We start from the raw sequence: 22,064 nt of genomic DNA on the forward strand, positions 1-22,064 counted from the left end.
GAACTCGCTCCATCCTCGCAGATCTGCACCAGTTCCTCTGGAGGTACGGTCCATGAGCTCACGGCTGTTCTGTTTGACAGTATGTCTGTGCATCCTCTGCACCACATGCATGCCGGCTGCCCAGAGGAAGGGCACCATATCCCGTGGAACTGGAGTTCCAGCCGGTTGTGAGATACCATGTGGGGGCCAGGACTCCAACCTGGGTCCTCTTGAGGAGTGGCCAGTGCTCTTAATCCCTGAGCCACCACACTTCAAAAAAAGAATCTAAACTGAATCAAGGATGGGGAATGAAGATGTTTCCCGTGCTTCTGCTCAACTTGCTGGGCTCTGAACTGAGGGCCCAGCCCAGGCAAGACTCCGAAATACCAGAGACAAGAACAGACACCACTGCGCGCCCCTGCCGCTTCCATCTGGTTCTCGCTCTCCTCTATCCATCAGTCCTCTCAACTCCAGCGTCTGTGTAGGGCCAGACTGTTGCGGTGAAGCCCTGAGGGCATGTATCTTGGGGTGGCTCTGTTTCTTTGATTAAACCCTGATGGATGTGTGCTCACTTAGCTAGTCTTCACGGATGAGAACACTGAGCAGTGGCTATGTCTGGCTACCAAGGTCTTGGTGCTGGAGGCACGAGACTCCAAGAAACAGCACACTGCTGAGTTGGGGACTCACTCTAGTGTGGACTCTAATACTAAAATTTTGTGACATCAGGGCAAAATCCTCCTATTTATCACACCTCAATTTCCTTACCAGTAGGTGAGAAGACCCCATCTTCCAATCTATCTCTCATTTAGTGCCCTGAGAATATAAAACAGCCGAAGGAGCATTTGGGAGGGGTTTGAGGGCTTCCTGGAACTCCAGGCCAGCCTGATGTACAGAGAGAAATCCAGGCCAACCTGGACTACAGATTTAGAAAACAAACAAACAAACAAACAAACAAGCGGAAAAAATACTTTTAACCCAAGCAGTTCTAAAAACTAATTTAAATAAAGCAATAGCAACCCATTCTAGATATTGTTATAATCTTTTATTATGTATCAAATTGTCTTCAATATAACTTACAACCTGATTAAATCTGATAGATACTTTTATCTATTTAAAGGAAAAAAATTCTCTTTATGTACAACATCTTCTGTCTAGAGTCTGGCAAATATAGTACCTTTCATTGCAGGATTTTTGCTTAACATAACAAGCAAAAAATAAACAACAACAACAAAAAAAAAAAAAAAAAAAAGAAAGCAAACTGAATCCCCAGATTCCCTCAACTACAAATGTCAATAATGAATAAAGCATTAAAAAGATGAACACAGAATAACTGTTGTTTAGAAATGCATAATGAATACTAATATTAGTGGCAAAAAAAAAAAAAAAAAAAAAAAAACAAACCAAAACAAAAACAACAAACGGCCCAGACGGTCTTCAGGGCCACCGTTCCTGCTCGGGGTGGGGGCGGACTCTAGACCATTTCTCGGCTCCTGCGGATGGCGCAGCACAGGATCATGCTGAAAATCATGCCGAAGATCTGCAGAGACAGGAAGAGTGGGGGGTGGGAGGAGTGCCTGAATGAGAGGGAAAGAGCATCACTCGGACCAAGACAAACAGCCAACCAAGGCAACAAGGTCCAGGAAAGTAGGAGAGACAGAGGCCAGAGAATAGGAAGGATGGTGGACAGCCAGCCAGCTGCTGAGATCCGCAGCATGAACCATTTCCTCAGGGTGCATTCAGAGCGAGACCCTGAAAAAGCAGCTTTAAACGCTAAATCCAGTGTCTCCGACACAGCATGCAGATTGGGAACTCTCCCCGCCCTCCTGTCTTTTTCCTGGTACTTGGGAATGAAACTGGGGCTTGACCAGTTCCAGCAAAGGGCCCTACCTCCGAGCCTCAGTCCCAGCTCACACTTCCCAGTAGTAAAAAGGAAATGGTGATGGCACCCACCTGGCCAGGCCAGCCAGGGTTGCATTAGCTGTTGAGCCTACAGCACTTCTAACAGTGCCTGGGCACAGCTTACTGACAGTGCCTCTTCTCTGGACCACCAGCCACTTACCATCACCACGGCGATGCCGATGCCCACTGCTCCAATGATGTGGAACTTGTTGTTGAAGACCTCATTGATGACTTCCGGGCAGGGCTTAGAGAGGTAAACAAGGCACAGGGTCAGAAACAGCTCTCACTTTGGGGGTGTTCCTCTTCCTGGCTGGCTTGCTGACTACCTGTATCATGCTGGGAGGCCTGGTGGCCAGAGGGCCAACTGGGATGGAGGTATTTGGGTATCAGCTGTCCTGGTGGGTGGACCGAAGGAGGAAATGGGAGATATGGGAGGTAGGTACTTCAGACTTGAGAGGATTTCGGAGAAGGGGGAGGTCTGAGGTCTCTTTCCTTTCTATTTGCTTTTACGTGTAGGAGTGTTCTGTCTGCGTGCATGTGTGTGCACCATGTTCGTTTCTGGTGTCTGTGGAGCTCAAAGGAGTTTCTTTAAGGTTAGGGACCCGGGCAGCAGTGTTCGGTCCCAGGTACCTGTAGTTGTGGGAGCTAGGTAGGGGTCAGTTATATCTCCGATCTGGCCTTTGTCTTGCTGCCACCTGAGGAGAGGCCTCTGGGAAGAATGTTGCCAAACTGTGCCCTTGCAGGGTTTGGCTTAAGCAGCAGGGCAGGGTGCTAGGTTTGTGTCTCACATTTACCTTAACCTGGATGGTTTCCATAAAGTCCTTTTTGGGGCAGATGTCCGTTAGAAAGTTCTCCATAGCACCACCTATACCACAGCAGTTCAGCTGCAAAGAGAAGGCAGAGATGGGGGTGAGGGGGGAAACAAAGATAAGGGCCACGCCAACTCGGTATAGAAATACGAGTGCGGATACCCTGGGGGGAGGCACCAGCAGGGTCTGTGGTTTCCCCTACAAAGGTGACCTACCGCCATATGGATGGCTTTGAGTGTCTCCCGCTGGGGCTCGTCCTTGTTCCTCAACTTGTGGTAGGTGTCTTTGTAAAATTCCTGGACTTCCTTAATCACCTGTGACGGACAGACAAAGCGGGAGCAGAGATGGGTTTCCTGAAAACTTTCTCACAGGTACTCTTCAAGTACTTGGCTAACTGCCACCAGCATTGCCTTTCTCGGCACCATTCCTGCTTCGGCCTCCAAAGCGCCCGGATGGAGTAGCCTTGGCTCTCCTGGACTCACTTTGTAGACCAGGCTTGGCTGCGAACTCACAGAGATCTGCCTGCCTCTGCCTCCCCGAGTGCTGGGCTCACAGGCATGTGACACTCTGCTCAGCTGGTTTATTGGAAAGAGGGACCTCCCCAAAAAGTGTCCCTGGTCCTTTCCTGTCTCTGCAGAATGTAAGGTACCCCACCTTCAAACACTGCACTGCTGTGTCCCAGCCTGGCCTCCAGCTCCTTAGAGACCACCCTGGAAACGAAAACCCTGACCCTTCTTTTGCCCAGAAGTTTCCCGTTACTCCCATTTTCCTCTGAAACCCTGAGCTCAGTCAAGGTATAGGTCCACACTCCTTTCTCTACAAACAGGAAGAGATGCCCCAGTCCAACCTCACCTTTTAAATCTCAAGGTACTCTGGTTAGAAACGACTGGTGTGACATTTGTTAGACATCTTTCTCCCACACTAGATGGCAAAGTTCCTGAAAGTGGGGACCAGGAACCCGGATACTTGGGGACCTTGATAGCATCTGGTGGGGTACCTGTGGTATGTATTTATAGACTGGAGAAAGGGAGTCTTTTCTGATGACAGAAAGCCATGTTGTTCCGAGCAACCCTTCTAGGGTTGGGGGAAGGGCTGTTTAGCTGTGATTGACAGACACACAGATGTGTGCACACACACACACGCACACACACACACACACGGCTTCCAAAGTGAATAATGGTTCTTGAACATCTGCTATGTGCTAGCCACACAGGGCAGGCTCATTCCCAGCCACTAGGTGTGTATATATTGTTCCTACATGGAAATATACACAATAAAGGAGTGTGTTCAGCGGAAAGTCCAGCAAGTAACTAGCCTGGACCCTTCTTCAATCTTCATCAACCCTCCTCCCGGCTCAGAAAAATCAAACCATTGTAGGACCCAAGAGGCTTATGGGAAACACCTACCTCATCCTTGTGAGTATAGCCCCAGACAGCTGCAGCTATCTCAATGGCGAATATCACCAGGAGGAATCCGAAGAACTGGAAGACAGGGGATGCGGTGAGAGGGACTCTGACAAGTCAGTCAGCAACACCAAAGCGATGTAGAGCAGGCAGCATGTGGGTGGCGCAAACGAACAGGCAGGAAGAGGGTGACAAAGGGGGTCCCATGGGGTTCTGGAGGAGAATGTGGGGTCAGCTGCCCCTAAACTCGTATTTGGAGGGTATTAGTTTGGAGCTGGGCAGCAGTAAAACACCACTGCCCCCACACGAACCCCATGGAGAACTAGGAAAACAAAGGCAGTGCCTTCACTCTGTGGAGTTTGGGCAAGAGAGAAACCATTTTTGAAAGAAGAGGGAGAGAAGGCAAAAGTGCTTGTGGATGCAGGGGATAAGAGCAAAAGTGGTCTTCAAGAAAGGGGGAAACAAAGTCCTGGCATTTAGCTGCCTAAGGGAAGTGATGAGGGCTCCAGAAATGTAGGGGGTTAATGCCTGCCATGGGGAGAGACTGGGGCCATGGGCAAGATGGTGGTGGGAGCCTGAGCAGAGCCCAGTAAGGAAGGGGTGCCTTCCTTACTCCATTCATTCTACCTATCCTAAGCACAGGCCTGGTGACATTTTGGGAAAGGAATGGGATTAAGGTAAGACTGGGAGTACAGAAAAAAAAATACTTACCAACCCCAGCATGCACTGGGACTCTTGTACAGCTCCACAGCAGCCCAGGAAACCCACTAGCATCATGAGGGCCCCAGCTCCAATCAGAATGTACACTCCTGAGGGCAGGAGGGAGGGAAAAGACACAAGTTTGGAAACATTAGTCTGGAGGCCCAGGCCTCTTCCCCTCAGTGCCTCCTTGTTGACTGCACACAAAGCAGCACTCTCCACCTCTGCTCTATCATGCCTACACTCTACCTTATCCTTGGCTTTCCTAGAAGGGGTCTGAGGACCCTCAGATTCTACTTAGGAGACAACCCTGGTACAAAGTGCTGTTTCTACCCAGCAGGAGGTTGCACTTGAGCTAATTTACCCAGACCTCTCAAATAAGGGCTAGCTGCCAGGACTTGAAAACATGATTCCCTTAGAAATCCTTTCTGCATGCTGCCAGCACCTAACAGCCAATGCTGGCTAGAGTTTCTTGTACTAGTACAAACGACGCAGAGGCCGCTGTGTGTTATGAAGTCAGAAGATCTCTAGCCCCAGCACTGCTGCTAACCACTGAGCGGGCGCTCTTCAGTTAGGATGTGTTTCTGAGGCTGCAGAGATGGCTCAGTGGTTACCAGCACTTGTTGCTTAACCACGAGGACCAGACACTGGATTCCAGGATCCATGATGGGCATCTCCCAGATGCCTGTAACTTTAGCCCCCACCATGCCCTCTCTTGGCACCTCACATTGCACACACACAAACACACATGCACGCACACACATCTTAAATGCCAAGAAATCCCTTCAGCCCACTGAAGAGATCTTACGGTTGGAATGAAGTTACTCGAGCTTAAGGCTGAAAGGATTTACCAGTCTAAGGGGAGAGTGAGCGATGCCAAGTCTTCAATGTGAGTGGTTAACGGCGAAGACGGGGAGGGAGTAAAGAGTCTTTAAGTCCTGCCCACGCCCAGACAATACAAATCCCTGGATCTGGAATCACAGCGGGGCAGCCCTGGGTACACTTATCCCAGCTCACTATGGCTATGCCCACAGCGTCCATCATACAGGGACACTCTTGAGAAGCTACAGTTGTTGAGCAGGGACTACCCGTGTGGAGCCTTCTGTCCTAAGTCCCCTAGGAAACCATAACAGACGTGCAGGTGCATGCGCGAGCACACACACACAATATATATATATTCAAATGATGTGTATGTCTCTAGAGGTTGATGTATGTCCTCATGAATGCAGTTGTCCTTGGAGGCTAAAAGAGGGTGGTGCAGCCTGGAGCTAAGAGTCCACACGTGCACACATAAATTTAAAAAGAAATGACTGGGACTTGGGGTGAGTACATACTTACTGAGTGTGAGGCACTGGGTTCAATTTTCAGCACCACAAACGGCGGTGTGTGTGTGTGTGTGTGTGTGTGTGAGAGAGAGAGAGACAACAGTGCAGTATCCTGGAACTACTGTGATGTGTGCAATGGTGTCATCCACATAAGCACAGGGCCAGGGCCAACTGTTACTAATCTCGATAACATAAGGGCTTGGCAACCATTGCGAAAAGCAAGTGTTGATTTTAATGGAGGGGATGCTCTCTCCCTATTCTCCCACGGGTACCAGAGAGAGTTCTTCAACTAGGGGCTGAAAATGAGAGGGGGTGGGAGCTCTGATGCCTTCTCACAAGACACAGCACACTACACGGAAAAAACTTTTGGCACGTGCCACGGTGATTACTGTCCCCCCCGAACCTGCAGCACCCACCCAGCACAGGGCTGGACCCTGCAGCCAGGAGACCGTGGGACCGGCCTGCAGCTAATGCTGCTCATGGGCGGCACAGAGCAGAGAGCACACAGTGGGCATTTGTGCCTCCCTCGCCTCCTCCCATCTGCCGTGACGTGAGGTCACGTGGGGTTACTGGCAAACCCCACGGTGGGTGAATACGGGTATTGTTCCTGTGCATGCCTGGCCCAGACTGGGCAAGGGGACAAATGCAGATTGTCCTCAAGTCATCTTCCTAGCCAGTCAAATGTAGTGGGGGGAGGGCGGAGACTGAACTTGGGAGGCAGTACAGTCCCGTGCATGGCCCCTGGGGAGGAGAGCCAGCTGCCAAGGGGACACCAGGGAGTGAGGCAGTAGTACAGCCATGGTTTCTGACTGCAGCATCAGGGCAAGACAAGGAAGGGGGAGATCGCTCCTTTGAGCTGCAGAGCAGGGGCTGAATCGATGGGGGCTGGGGTGGTATTAAGAGATCGAAAGGATTCAGAAGCACACACAGGAGAATCAAATGCAAACAGACGGATGCATTTTTTTTGTCTTGTTTTGTTTTTTTTTCTGAGTCCACACTGCGGTATGGGAGCTTGGATACCCTGGCAAAGCCAGGGCAGCTGGGGTAGCTGTGAGTTCAAGAAGAGGGTTCTCACAGGACAGATCCACTCCAGAGAGAGTTTTAGGGTAAAGCGCCTGTAGGCTTTCGATCTTGTTCAGACAGCTGCGGCTCTGGAGTGTCTCTGTCAGGAGAAAGGCAGCAGCAGCCCTGGCAGCAGCCTTTAAGTCATAGAGTGGCCCGAGCCTCGTGAGTCATGGACCTGTTGTGAGCCTCAGATTGTATCTGCTCACTATGGTAGCCCTGCCAGGCTAGAGCTCAAACCCAGGGCTTCCTGAAGGCAAGGCACTGAAGACACTCACCTAGGAGCTTGGCCCCAGCCTTAGGCTTGTTTTTGAAAAGGGCTGACCCCAGCTTCCTTTTGGGAAGGCTGCTCGCAGCCCCACCCCCCACACTTGTTAGCAAGGGCTGGCACTGATAGATGACAAAGTGTTCCCTTTTATAAAACAAGCGAATGTTAGCTTTCTGTCTGACTCATGGAAAAATTTGTTCGTCAGGCGGCCTTCCTCAGGATCTCCATGCTAAATTGTTTAAGGGCTGTTTATTGCACATCCCACCCCTTGGGCTGACATTATAGGTCTATTTAAATGGGGTGGGGGGGGGAAGGAGGCTCAGCAGTAGCATATGTCAGGGTGTCCTTTGCACAGGAATCAGGGTGCCCTGGCCCACCTGTGTGTTGGACTCTGAGCTCAGGCTAGGGAGGACACGGCAGCCTCCCCTGTGTGGAAGAGGACCTGATCTTCTAGGCTCATCTTCACTTGCTTGAAGTTCATTATCCCCAACTCTACTCCCCCCTCCCCATTCTTGCTTTCTCTCTCTCCTGGGGCCGGTTACTCTCATGCAGAAGAGCCTCACTGGCCATGGTAACTCTCAGAGGGAGGGGTGTGGTTATGTACGAATTCAGGTGGGGAAAATGAGGCTCTGAGCAGGGAGGACACTTACACCCAGAAGGTTCCAAAGGAGGGATGGATACACTCACAGCCTCTGGCTAGACCTCCTAAAGTCCTTCACTGCAGCCATGATTCTAGAAGGACACCACGGTAGGTAAGAAGAGCTGGGGGCCCCGGGCCAGAAAAAATGTGGTTCTGTGACATGTTTGTAAGCCTGAGATGGTGTCCTGCTGAGAGGATGAGCCTGCCAGGGCCTGAACTGGAGAGAAGGCCCATATAAGGCTATCACCTGTCCTGAGGGCTTGCTTCTCTGCCTCATCACACACCATTTCTCAACTGTGCAAGCTGTGGTCTCATCCCAGCAAGCATGAGAAGTCAGCTGTGCAAGGGTTGGCCACCCCCATGATGCCAAGAAAATCACCCTGGGTGAAGCTCGCACTCCTAGCTCACGTGTTGGGAGGACTCTGGTTCACAAAAAGGGCAGGGCTCATAGTCCAGTGACAAGGGGGACACAGAGGACAAAGCTTCCTTGACCCTTTGCCCAGGGACAGCAACTTCAGTTTCCCAAAATGTAATGGTCGTCCAGGCAGGGCCCACCGCCACTTGGTTTCCCGATGTTTTTGTGTCTTTGCAGTAGCCCCTTGTCCCTGAAAAAAGAACAGCATCTTCAAAGCTGAACGCTTAGAAGGCTTGGTGGCATAGGCCTTTAATACCAGCTACTCAAGAGGCTGAGGCAGGAGACTACAAGTTCAAGGCCAGCCTAAGTAAGTTCAAGGGCAGCTTCAACAACTTAGTGAGAATCTGTCTCAAAGTTTTAAAGGAAAAGAAGGCTAGGGGTACAGCTTAATGGTAGAGAGGTGCCTCGTGTATATACTGCAGGCCCTAGGTTCCAGGAGCCTCCCATCTCCCAGATCAACAACAACACCCTGAAATGCTAGCCGGGTCCAGCGCAAAGGGGCTGAGTGCCGACAGAGCTGAGGAGACAACGGATGCCAGGCTCCAGTGAGGGACTGCTGTCTTCTGCAACTCTTGCTTTCAATCATCCTCTGGTCTCTTTAGGAAGGACCGATGAAGGCCATTTAAACTCCGTCATAACCAGCATGATTAGAACTCCAGGAGGAAGCCCGGTATGGTGGCACATGCCTGTAATCCCAGCATTCAGGGAGGCAGAGGCAGGCGAATCTCTTTGAGTTCGAGGCCAGCCTGGTTTACAAAGCAAGCCCAGGACAGCTAAGGACTACACAGAGAAACCCTGTCTCGAAAAACCAATCTATCAGCCAACAAAGAACCCCAGGAGGTTCCCAGAGCTGGGCTCTGGCTCCTCCACTCCCGTGGTCACCGTTCTTGCCTGGTGATAGGTTTTCTTACTTATCACCAGCTGACTAAGGCCACAGGTGTGGGGGCTTCTCCCTTAGCCTCAATTTGTGTGAAGTCAAAAAAAGCCCAGAGAGCCTTGCCCTGTTCCCAGAGAAGGAGCGATGGTCACTGTTTGCAAGTGGCCCTCCACCTACAACCCAGCACAGAGAATCCCAGAAGGAGCTGGGGTTTATGTTTGAGGGACAAGCGTTTGGGCCAGGGTCTGGGCTCTCTAGGTTGTGAGACGGGAAATACTCCCTGTTCCTCGTAGAGTTGCAGGGATGGACCCAGAGAACTACACCAGGAAAGGGTGGGGCTTGGAAGTGGTTTCTTCCCATACCACCCAGTCACCAGCGAGAATCTTTCTTCCCATATCTAAAAATATACTGAGTCCCAGATGATGGGAAGAACTACTAGGTAACCAGGAGTAGTCAAAAGGACAGGAGGCCTGAGGACTCGGGACTCCTTCAGAAGATGCAGGGGAACTGTGTGGGGCCTTGCTCAGGAGATCAGCCTGAAGAGGTTCCCATTCCTGTCTGTGGACCTGCTGTCCCCAGGGAGTGAACTCACAGCTCCCTTGTGTGCTGGGGCATGGAGTGCGAAGGGGGTCCCCTCAGCTCCCCACTCCTCTGTGGAAAATGCCCGTCCCCCATATCCTACTCCCTCCTGCTCTCTGCCGTGGCATTCCTGCTCAGAATCAAAGCTCTGTTGCTAAAACAAGTCAGGGCACTATGGAAACCCGCTCCCTAAAAACTCTGCTTGTAGTTTAAAAACAAAACAAAAGGCCAAACCATAAGCCACCGAGTGTTCTCTTTTCCACTTTCTTTTTAAGATCAGGGCAGCGTACCCAGCCCTTCCCCACCCCACCGCTGATGAACAATAATAAAAGACAGGAAAACTGAGATCTAGATGGAGAAGTCAGGGGCTTTGTGACTTAGTTCCTCCCGGCTACCTGGCCAGCTAGAGGGAAAAGGGAAGCTGACTGGAACCATGGCCCCTGGTCCCTGCAGCCTGTGAGATGATAATCCTGTCAGGATGCTTTCTTGTCTTTCGTAAAAATAACTTCAGTGGGTGGAAAGGAAGTGACAACTCACGCTGGTCTGATGGCATGACAGGATCACCCTAAAAATAGGGGGCTTCCTACTTCTAAACCAGGCGGAGTGGAACCAAAGGCTGAGTTGTACGCAAGCTGGCAGCTACAGGAAATGGTCCTCAGTGGCACCTCCTCTTACAGAGGCAGAGAAACGGGCTGAATGGAGCCAGGAAGGGCCAAGGAACTGTGTAGAGAAAGCAACTGCCTGGTTCAGGCTCAGGTGATTCCAACCATACTGAAAGGGAAAACCCTTCCCTAAGGCAAAAGCAGTTTTCCCAAAGGGCAGGATTTCTTTTCTCTCCCTTCCATGTTCTCTCTCTTTCCTTCCTTCACCTCTTTGTTTTCTTTCTGTCACTTGGCTCTCTTGCTTACTTAGCTTTTCCTTTGACCTCCCTCTGAGGGCCTCATGTAAGTGCCTCCAGAGGACCCTCCCCACCCCCATTAATCTTTAAGTTTGATTATATATCTAGGAAGCTGGTCTGGAGAGATACAGGGAAGGGAGCCCCTTCTCTTCTGGGCTCTTCGGATGCACACTAGGACAAGGGTTTCTGACTTGAGATGATTATGCTAAAATTTAGTTTGGAGACACACAGCATTAGGACCAAGGTTCCCACACCCTCAGGAGTGGTAGCAGCAGCCTGGCCAGACCCAACTTCACCTCAGAGAACAGTCAGGCTGCCAAACTCAGCTGGCAAGAAAAGAAACCACAGCAGCCCGATGCAAATGCATGGACAAAGCCACCTAACTTGAAAGGGACAGGACTGGCTCATGTGGCCAGCCCCTCTCTCTCCCAGGCCCAAGTCCTCAGGTCGTCGTGACGTCCCTCTCCAGAGCTGAAGTGCCACCTCCTCGTCTTACCTGTGTAGAAACTGGAATGATTACTTTCTTGCTCAAAGATGCTCTTGGTCTGAGAGTCGAATCGGAGCCAGAGTCCGATGGCAAGCACCGCAATGCCGGCGAGCTGCAAGACATTCAACACATCGAATGGCATTAGTCCTGGCTGCCTGGGCTAATGTGCTCAAGGAACGCCGAAGAGACTCGCAGAGGACTCTGACACCATCCTCTCCTTCTGCCCTCCAAGTGCATCTGGCAGTAGCAGAAAGCGACCGGAGGTGTGTGATCAACCGTGTGCCAAAACTATCAGTAGGCCGGATTGGATGAACAGCTCCCTACCAGAAGCACTGCGGTTGGCGGGCACAGAATCCTACCATGCAGCAGTGAGGGTGAATCACGATGGCTACGAGGCACTACAGATGTATCTTACCGTGTTCAACCAAAGCAGGAACCACTGAAGTCACACACTAGCTACACACCAGGGCGCGGTTTAAGCTGCATATAAAATGTCTGCCATAAAGGTGATAAGCAATTAAAAAAAATAAACAATGATTAGGAAGTGAGTGATGAGCTCAAGGTGTGGGGAGGAACTGATGAGCAGGTGGGTGAGTGTCTGGAGTGTTTAATAGGATGTTAAGTGATATTTTTACTTGTCGAGCTGTGTTGCTCAGGCATGTCTTGAACTACTGGGCTCTAGGTATCCCCCTGCCTCAGCCTCCTGAAAGACCAGGACTATCCCACAAATTGGTGATTTTTTTTTTTTTTTAACTAGAGCAATGATAAATGCGTGATCACATGATCACATGCTGTTAGCAAGGCCTCTGCCAAGCCCCTTCATCCCCAACCCCAGCCAGCTGACCCCTCATCACCGGTACCGGGGCTTGCTGGGGGAGTGACTCATAGCACTCCAGGGTAGTGGCCGGCTGCACGGGGGTGACAGAACTGGTTTTGGCTGGTCTACATACCAGGGACACTTAATGCCACTATACCTTGCCCCAGGAGCTGAGTGTCTCCGCTATGGTCAGCCAGATCTCCCTTCCTCCCAATTCTGACCCTTCTCCTCTACTTTACCCATGATGTGGCAATTGGATCGGGGGTACTGAGTGCCAAGTGTCCACAGTGACGGCGGGAAGAGCCACCCAGGACGTCAGCCTATATAAACCACCTTGCCTGTACCCACGGAGGTGCTGGCGGAGTTGGCATCCACACTGAGTTCCCACAATGTGGGTTGTATTTCCTGGTTTACAGTCCTGCCGTTTCAGCCTTCCCATCTGTAAACAGGAATGGTGGATGTGACCTGCCCCTGCCTTACTGGCTTGGCCAGACAATAATGGGCTTATGTTAGAACTACAAGAAGGAGGCACCTAATGGACTGTAAGAAAGCAACCCCACTTTCTCAGCACAAGGTCACATGACCCAGCACCCTCCATTCCATGGATGGTCAACCAGCATCTTCCCACACCGATCAGTCCACCTCTTACATAAGACTTTGCTAAACACCAGGAAGACCCCAAGGCCAAGTGTCCCTGGCTCGACACAGGAAGGGTTCCCGAAGGCCAGGCTTGACAGGGAAGGAATTACAGAACCTGAGAGCTGTGCTTACGAAGACACAGGTCATGTTTTCCTTCCTTAGCAAGACACACGGGGAAATGATTTGTACACATAATTATTTGATACACACATCCACCTTAGGCCATGGAATTTTTTTCCTATGGTGAAAAGGGGGTAGGAAAAAAAACACAAGAAGCCCTGGCTTAAGGATTTTGAAGTCCTGCTCCTTTAGTCTGTGGGCTCAGGTGGGAGGAAGAAATCTGGGTTAGAAAGCAGGAGCTCAGCAGGAAAGAAAAGTCTCAGGGTCTAACCTGGGCCACAGCTGAGAGCAGAAGTTGATCCTAACCTTCGGGCTTCACCCACAGGCCCCAAGCCTAGTGTCATACTACTGGGCTGTCTACACCACAGTGCTACACAAGTCTAGCAGCCTAACCATGAAGAAACAAATGCGGATGGCTGCAGAGACTTGGTCTCACTATGGAGCTCTGGCTGTTTTGGAACTCACTCTGTAGGTTAGGCTCCCCTCCAACCCCCACTCCCCACCCCCCTGTTGTACACTACCAGGCTCAGCTCTTGTTCGGTTGGGACACAGGTTTCCCACTGTGCAGCCTGGCTTCTGAGGAACTTGCTGTTTGTGGCCCAGGCTTGGTTTTGAACCTTCTCTTGCCTTTCTAGTTACTGGGGTTCCAGGAGTAGCTTACTTGCTGCCATTTTTGTTGATTCCTGGTGCTAAGTGGCTGGAGGGGTACGCCCTGTATGTCATTAGCTGGCCTGTTCTGTGTGATAGAAAGACAGCTCTGGCTGGCTAGGTCAGCTGGGGGGAGGCGGGGCTGTGAAACTTGAAAAACTCACTTTTGTTTACTCAGGTAACATTGTTTAAGGAGCTCTGAATTCCTCCTGGGGAAGCTTGCTTTTGGTGGCAGTGGTTGGGGTACTTCCGTTGCCCCCTTCTGGCTCCACCACAGGAGAAACTAAATGAGAAGGGACCAGTAGCAAGAACCAGGCAGCTTTCACCTTTAGAAAAGCATCGTGTCAATCAGTTACCAAGGGACCCCACAAGGTCGAGACAGATCTGCCTCTGCGGGTTCCTGTGCAATGGAGAGTTAGGTTAGGCCTCTCCTGTCTGCTATGCTGTATGTGCACAGGCTTCTTGCTGGACAGTATTCCCTTAGCAACACCATATAGGCCTTACTCAGCATTTGGAGGCCCACAGAGAATGGCAAGTGAGGCGCCAGTGGCTCCTACAGCAATGATCCTGATCCATTGCACACAGTGATGATCCACTAGGGACTCCTAGCACACTAGTGAAGTCTCAAAATGGAGGCTAGGATGGTGACTGCTTCCCCCTTCCTTAGGGAAGGCTCCTGAGGTGACCCTGACCCCCCCCCCCATTTCCTTATAGCTGCACCAACCTGACTGATGGTTATTGGCGCTTGAGGCTAGCATGGTCTGATGGGCCCTTCAATCGTATAAAGGCTTTTCGCACTCTACAATAAAGTTAGATCTGCACCTTTGAGTCTGGATTTTGCGTGGACTCTGTTGCCGCTCACCCCTTTCCCCCTGTTCCTGATCCCCACAGGCAAGAGCTCCTAGGTAAGGATAGGAGCACAAGTTCCTGGGTACAGCAGGGAATGGCTATGTATACATCTATGAGGCAAAAAGGTTGAGTCTCCAAGCTCCTGCCCCAGGACCACCCTTCCTTGATGGCCTGTATACCATTCAACTGGAGCCAAAATGAACCCTTTCTCTCTCGAGCTATTTTTGTCAGTATTTTATCACAAGGGGGTAAAGAAACCTGACAAAAGTTCCTTTACAAGCCAACTACTGGACAGACATGTAGCAGTCATGTCAGCCACCAAGCTGCCCAGGCCACTGCCACTGTGTCCGTCAGGACATGACCTGGGCAGGTTTGATGCCGATGCTCCCACAGGCCCTTAGAAAGGGGCCAGCCCTGAGCCTGCTCACCAGCTGGAGGGGACGAAAGTCCAGAGGCAGCACTCCAAGCCAGAGGCCCTGCCTACGGTTGGCCTCATTACCTTTTTTGTTTCCAACAAAAGCCAAATGGAAACAGTCTGGTTTTGCTGCGAAAAGCTCCTTTGCCATCTGGCCCCAAATGGTTCCATCCATGTGACAGTGAAGGAAAAAAGGAGTTTCTTCCATTGTTTTACTGGGGCTCGCTTTGTTTTGTCATTCATACGGATTAAGAAAAAATAGTATTATAGGATGGGCCATAAGAAAACTGAGACAAACCTAAACTGCATACAATCCACAAAGAACTTAGACTGGAATTTTTTTCTCCCTCTTTTCAGTTTTTTTTTTTTTTTTTAAACAATATATGTGTGTGTGTTTGTATATACTTTTGTGTATGCTACGGCACATGTGTGGAGGTCAGAGGACAAGCTGCCTCTCATCTTCTGACAGGGTCCCTTATTTGCTGCTTATGTAACCACAGTGGCCGAGAGCTTTCTGTGGCTTCCCTTCTCTACCTCCCATCTCCCTAAACTCCAGTGCCATCACCCCCGGTTCTGGTCCTCACATCCTCAAGGGTGTTGGGGAGCCATGTCGCTCACCCATGCTTTTTGTTTTGTTTGTTTGTTTTTTTTTTTTGGACAAAGTTTCATTAGGTAGTCTAGCCTAGCCCAAAACTCCTCCATCCTCCTTCTACTTCAGTCTCCCCAGTGCTAGGTGACCGGTATCTTTATAAAAACTGCCGGGATCATGAGAGCAAGGAAAGTCGGAGGCTGTCATAGGTCACCAGAGATTTAGGACGACGCTGCTGTTGTGTGGGATCTTGGGTGAGACACTGGGACAGAAAGGACACTAGTGGAAGTGAGCGTGGCACTAGTTAACAGTAATGTGGCAAAGCCCAGTCCACGTGGGGGTGCGAGCCTGTCCTCTCAGTACCTGGGAAGCTGGGGCAGGAGGACAGAGTGCCAGGCTCCATAGCGAGTTCAGGGATAGCCTGGGTTCTAGCCTGAAAGGTCATTTCACAAAACCTCCGCCAATTTCAGATAAACCCTGAACAAGAAGCCATCGAGGCTGCGGCAGAGGAAACAGGGGAAAAGGGGTGACGTGACAATAGAAGCCTGCGGAGGCTACTCTGCCTTGGCAATGGTCTCCGCAGGTCTGAAAAGCCACTGGCGCTGTGGCCTGCCGGTCTCTCCCCCACAAGGCTTGCAGCTCCTCCCAGGGCTGCTCAGTTAATTAGCTTCTTTACCGCCTCTGTCTGTGCCAACACCACACTGGCAGGACTCTCAACCCTAAAAAAAGCAAGAACGAACAAAATGGAAACCCAAACTCTCTTTCTTCAACTTTGCTCCTCGACACTGTCCCTTCAAGTCCTGAATCCACAGTTCAGTTGTCCCACGCAGCTGACGATAAGAAACCCAGGCTCCTCCTCTACCTTTGATGAAATCTCAGTTTCCCAGACTCAGCCCCAGGGAATCCCTGCCTCTGACCACCTAAGTCCCTCCTGAAATGCCCCAGCCACCTGAACTGCTCTCATTCCAGCACCCTTACCGAAGGTCTCACAGAGCGCATGTGCCTTAAGGTCAGATTGAGGTCTTTATTCCTTTTCAAATCATGCTCCCCACCCATCCGTTCTTTGGACACAGCAACTCCTAAGAGACAGCGGAAGGGCCCTTTCCTGCTATATCACAACCCATGAGACTGGGCACAGTGGCACCTGCCTATGATTCTAGCACTAAGGAGGCTTCGGCACAGGTGTGGTGGGGTGGGCTTTAATCCCAGCACTCAGGAGGCAGAGGCGGGCAGAGCTCTGAGTTTGAGGCCAGCTATATCGTCAATTCCAGGATATGTAGTGAGATGCGGTCTCTCCCCACCTCTCCCCACACCCCCCAAAAAGGTTTGGTGTAGCACATCTGTAATCCTAGCACTTGGGAAACTGAGGCAGGGGGCTCTTTGAGGCCATAGGCTATGTAGTTAAATCCTGACTTAAAACCAAAACAGAGTCGCCCCCCCCCCCCCCCCCCCCCCCAGGTAGGGCACCTGCCTGCCATATGTAAGGCCCCGGATGAGATATGAGGCCAATCCTTATGAAGTCTTTGCTACCTTCCAACGTGATCCCTCTATGCACAGCTGGGGTTGGTCTCTCATTTCCCACCCTCCCATGTTCTCCAAGGGCTGGGATTACAGGCGTGTGACACCATGCCCCGCTTTTCTAAAGCCTTTTGAGAGGCCAAGTTTCTGCAAAGTGCTCGCTGTCCTCTCCTCTCTATAACCCCACCCTTTGAGGAATCCAGCGGCACACTCCAACTCTGGCTGAACACTCGGGAAACCTGGTCCTGTAGGGCTTCAGCCAATTTCATGAAACTTCCCCTCCCCGCCTTTCCTTTCTAATGTTAAGGCTGGAACCAAGGCCTTGGACTTGTGAACTGAGACCCAAGCCCTCCACCACGGTGCCACCTTCCAGCTCATTTCTATTTTCCCTGTAGTGGAGGGTTTTGGTGAGTCACACTGAAAATCTCTCTACGGGAACAGGCTCACCCTGACACATGACCTGCAACCAATGGAAATACCTCCAATTCCAAAGGACGATTTGGAAAAAAAAAAAAAGTATAATAATAGAGCTTAGGGGTACCTGCCTGCTCAGTTGTTCCCGGCTAGGCTTGCAAAACTGGATCCAGATAGAACCTGCCAAGGTATGCACCCGCTGGGGGAGGGGAAGCTGACAGAAACTATTCAAGTCTGTGGGCAGATGGACCAGGAGGGGACTAGCATCTGGTCCCCTCAGGTGGGAGGTGGCATGTGACCCTGTGGGACAGATCCCAATCAAAACACACTGGGTGTGCTGGGCTGGGCCATGGCTTATACTGTGGCTCCATTGGCCATACTCTTTCTTTTTTAAAGGACAAAATGCTCATCACACTTTCCCCAGCTGGGGTTAGAGAATCCAGAAAAGAGAGAGCAGAGGGAACTCGGCCTGTTGGGCTTTCTTTGTATTTTTCAGAGTGAGAGGGAGGGTGGGAGGAGGGGTGAAGAATGGGGCTGAGACAGGCCCAGTCATAAACTTTTTATGTAGCTAAGGATGACCTTGAACTTTAGATCTTCCTGCTTCCAGCTCCTGAGACTGCAGGTGTGTGCCACCTGGCCTGGTTTATGTGGTACTGGCCATTGAGCTCGAGGCTTTGTCCATGTTAGGCAAGCATTCTACCAACTGACTCAGCCACACCTCCGGCCTACTCTGCACTGTCTTGAGGTAGCCTTACCTGCCACATTGGGAGGGACTGAGGTGGATGGTTGGGGGTGGATAGCCTCTGGGAAAAAGGGGGAGGGTTTTAATTTTCCTACTTCCTGTTGTCCTTCCAGGAAAACAATGGCTATTTCAGGGAACAATAATGGCAAAATATACATGTAGCAAGCAAGAAGCAGGAAGGCCTAAAGCTGCCACCTGTCACCTGATGACAGGGCCACCAGTTCCTGGCTGTACATAGGGTGGGAATCACCTGGGGAATTATAAGCATTCCTTTACTCTGGCCCCACCAAGGGACACAGGGGACGAGAGTGTACAGCTCTGCTGAGAAGGACCCCATGTAAATCTGGCCCTGCCTTCAGGAGCTCCGAAACCAAGCACTTTCCTCAACCTTTAAGGGTCCTCATTTGTTCATTTCAGTAAGACAGGCTTACTGTGGCTCAGAGATACTCATCGAGGCTGGCCTCAAACTTGTGGTGATTCTCCTGCCTCAGCCTTCTGAATGCTGCTGGGCTTACAGGCGTGCACCGTACACGTGGTTCATTTGTTTATAAACACACACGGACAAAACGCGCCCACGCACACACTACTGTGTCACTTTCAGCCTAGGTGGAAGGCGAAGGTCCAAGAAGTACACACAAGAAGCACTTTGGAAACTGTAGGTTATTATAGCCACCCAGTCTGTGTAGATGGAAAAAAAAATGGTAATAAACCAATAGTAATAAACCTTGAGAAAGACAGTCAAGGACACGCCTCGGACCTTGTACGTCCTCTGTGATCTGAGCAGGTGGCCGACAGAAGCAGGATAATTTGGGACATTGGATTTCTGTTTTCTAAGATTGTGTGTCTTTGGTGGCGGGGAGGGGGGGAGAGTGGGGGAGGCCGGGGAGCTATGCTCAGACCCCAGGCTGTGGCCTCTCCTAGGGTTCCAGAATGGGCAGAGAGCAGGGGGGGAGGGTTCTCCCTGGCTAGCATAGGAAAGGATCCCAGCTCTTAACTCTCCCCCTCAGCAGACACTCACTGCTCTGCTTTATGTTTTTGTTTGGACACTTGGGCACCCATAGGCACGGTTGTTTGCACTGCCCAGGAAGTCGGTAACACACCAAATAGCCAGGATGCAATTTTGCCATCAGCTGTTTCCCAGGCCCTAAAATATCAGTCAAGCTTGAAGAAAGCCACCGAGGCGAAGATAAGGCCCTCTGTGTCCACAGGCTTCAACATTCAAAAGCGAGAGTCAGGCCACCCAGACCTGTGGGCTCACCCATCCCCATGGCAACCTCCTCTCGCCAGCAAATGCCAAAGCCTGAGATGGGCCCAGTCACTAGTTAGGGGGCTGGGCCAGGCAACGCCAGCAAGAGGCTCCCGAGCTGCAACCTCCTGTAATCCTCCCCTGTCTCCCTCCCCCGACCGGAGACTGGGGTGGGGCGAGTGTGTAGGTAGTGCTAGAGGGAGGGGTCCTCCCACACCCAGGTCCCACCCCTCAGTTATGAACAAAACTCAGGTCCACACCAACAGAAGAGACTTCACGGCTGCTTTTCCTTGAGGATCACAAACCGTTTGCATTTGGCAAAGTTTAAAGAGCACAGGGCCAACTTGAGTTGAATATACGGACTGGAAGGGAAGGTCCAGGCCAAGCCTTGAACTTCTATTCTCACAGCTTCTACCAAGTGGGCGGGATTCAGCATTCACTCCTGCAGCAAATCCTTGGGGACCCGCTGGCCAGCCAGCTGTCAGGTCAGGAGTACGTTACCCAGAAGCCTGTGTTTGATCACATGCCCTGGGTTATTCTGACACGTTCAGGTACCCAATCACTACCCTGACTTTTGTTTAAATACTGCACAAGAAGGACGGGAAGGAAACGGCTTTCTCTGGACTTGTGAGCCTGGAGGAGAGCTTTCCCCACACCCTTTCTAAAAAACTCTAAAGGAAAGAGTCGTGCGATTTCCTGGGCTGACTTTCGGTCTGTGGGAGGTGAGCTTGTGGCCTCAGCTGAAAGGAGCAAAGCTGTTTCCCCACTGGACACTGATACCGGGAGTGGGGCTCCGGCACTCTAACCAACCCAACCATAAAGCCACCGGAAGTCCACCTAGACTGCTGGCTGGTGCCAGCGGAGGCCAGGGTGGGGGTGGGAAGACTGAAGCAGGTATACTGGCTGGGCAGCTCCACACTGTATGATCAAGGTTAGGAAGCTTGGGCAAAGGGCTCAAGCTGGAGCCTGCATCTGGCTCCCAAAGGTGTGCTTACCTCTTTACCCCAGTTCTTCTCCAATGACTCAGAGAAGTTGTAAGAGGTTCCCACGGGCAGCCGGGGCTGAAGGCTGGTGAACACTATACCCTGATTTTCCTGAGCGAAGCACAGACTCTGGTTTCACACTACCCCAAACTCTCCAAGAGATTTTTTTTTCCTTTTTATTTTTAAACGAGAGAACAGAGAGACCGTAGACAGGTTGTGTAGGTTGTCTAGCTTTTAGCACTGACTCAGTTCCTGGCAGGTTTTCCTGCCAGGGCAGGTGAGGGGAAATAAACAATAGCCACAACAGAGATGGACAATAACAGCAGCGGTTCTTATCTGTGAGGACCAGTGCATGGTGGGATGCAGTAGAGAAGGCCAGCATCCTTCTTTATACGTGACTAGAAATCCTCAGGGATGTTAAGCAGCTGTCTTAGAACACAGGCATAACAGGAAAAGGTTCCAATTGAACCAAGGTCACAGAGATTAAAATTCTACCTCAGAGAATTGCTCAGGTAGGCCCGGGAATCCCCAAGTCAGAGAGACTGGCGGCCCAGACAGGTTGCGCTTGGAAAAATACTCTAGCTTAAACTTTAATTTAGTGACAAGGATTTCCCTCCTTGCCCAGGCTTGAGGATGAAGTGTCAGCCTCCTGGGGCAGGCGGGAGAGCAGAGCCCGGGCTCTTCCCTTGGGTTCATGGTTCTTGCCCTCTGCTGAGACAGGACTGGTCATAGTCCCTGAAAAATGTGCTTCAGGGAGCTCCATCCACGTGCTCCTCTCCTGATGTCTGCCCAAAATAATGGTGATCTGGCTTGACATCCTCTGGGACCTGGTTTTGGAGGGAGAGGGGGAGGAGTCCTCGTTGTCCAGAAGACTCTAGATAAAAGATTCAAACCTCTTTTGGGAAGTATATGGGGTGAGCTGGAAGGGGAGGGGCCCTGCCTGCCCCTCCTTCCTTTCATTCTCTGCTGTTGTTTGGATGCAGGGTGTCATGGAGGCCAGGGTGGTCTTGAACTTGTTACACAGCAGAGAATGACCTGGAACTTATGATCCTTCTGCCTCTGAATGTCAAGTGCTGGGACCGTGAGTTTGTGCCTCCGCGCCGAGCTCTTCAACTATTGGGAATTAACACCCAAGCCAAGCTTCAAGAGGTGAGCCCTTGCCATTGGGGCTAACTTTGCCACCCTTCCCAAACTGGGGAGACAGTCAGGCAAGCATTCTGTGGATGGAGAGATAAGCTCCGTGTGCCAGAAAGGAGGCCGGAGGCCAACTTCAGCTCCGAGCCACCCTGTGCTGTGAGTCCCCAGAGCTGCAGGAGGGAGATCTGGGTCAACAGAAACCTTGGGACCAGCTCTATGCCCCAAAAACCTTGATAGAAAGCTTAGTGGTGCTGTGACTCCAGCGATGTCTGTAGATACGAACGCTAACCAACTTAACCGTGAGCCAGGGAAGGGACAAAAGCTTTGCATTAAATGCTTCATTACTGCCTCTCTAATGCGGATAGGAAAAATGAGCCTTAAGTCAGTCATTTGCCACCTCCTCACCAACCCCCGCAAATAATTACTCTCTGGTTCATAAATAACCTTTGCTGCTATCTTTTGCTCCTTTTTTTTTCATGTGTGTGTGTTGTATAGCTCTCCCTGGCCTTAAACTATGTGGCTGACAAGCACCTTGAACTCTTGATCTTCCTGCAGGCCGGTGACACCTGGCCCAGGTCTCCATGACTCTTCTGTAGCATCATGGGCC

The 22,064-nt window shown here is 51.1% G+C and overlaps 1 protein-coding gene across 1 annotated transcript in view; it reads right to left on the bottom strand.

The window, feature by feature from the left end:
- Window positions 1-1,006: 1,006 nt before the first annotated feature.
- Cd9 (CD9 molecule) overlaps window positions 1,007-22,064 on the bottom strand; it is a 30,815-nt gene continuing 9,757 nt past the window's right edge. Inside the window, exons 2-8 of the mRNA XM_055609461.1 lie at window positions 11,350-11,452; window positions 4,802-4,899; window positions 4,094-4,168; window positions 2,903-3,001; window positions 2,673-2,762; window positions 2,039-2,122; window positions 1,007-1,516 (exon numbers count right to left, since the gene is read on the bottom strand). Of these exons, the coding sequence (XP_055465436.1) occupies window positions 1,451-1,516; window positions 2,039-2,122; window positions 2,673-2,762; window positions 2,903-3,001; window positions 4,094-4,168; window positions 4,802-4,899; window positions 11,350-11,452 (615 nt within the window). The 3' untranslated portion in view covers window positions 1,007-1,450. The remainder of the gene's footprint in view (window positions 1,517-2,038; window positions 2,123-2,672; window positions 2,763-2,902; window positions 3,002-4,093; window positions 4,169-4,801; window positions 4,900-11,349; window positions 11,453-22,064) is intronic.

This window comes from Psammomys obesus, unplaced genomic scaffold, assembly GCF_907164565.1.
Source record: "Psammomys obesus unplaced genomic scaffold, mPsaObe1.curated_primary_1811, whole genome shotgun sequence".
Classification (NCBI taxonomy): Eukaryota; Metazoa; Chordata; class Mammalia; order Rodentia; family Muridae; genus Psammomys; species Psammomys obesus.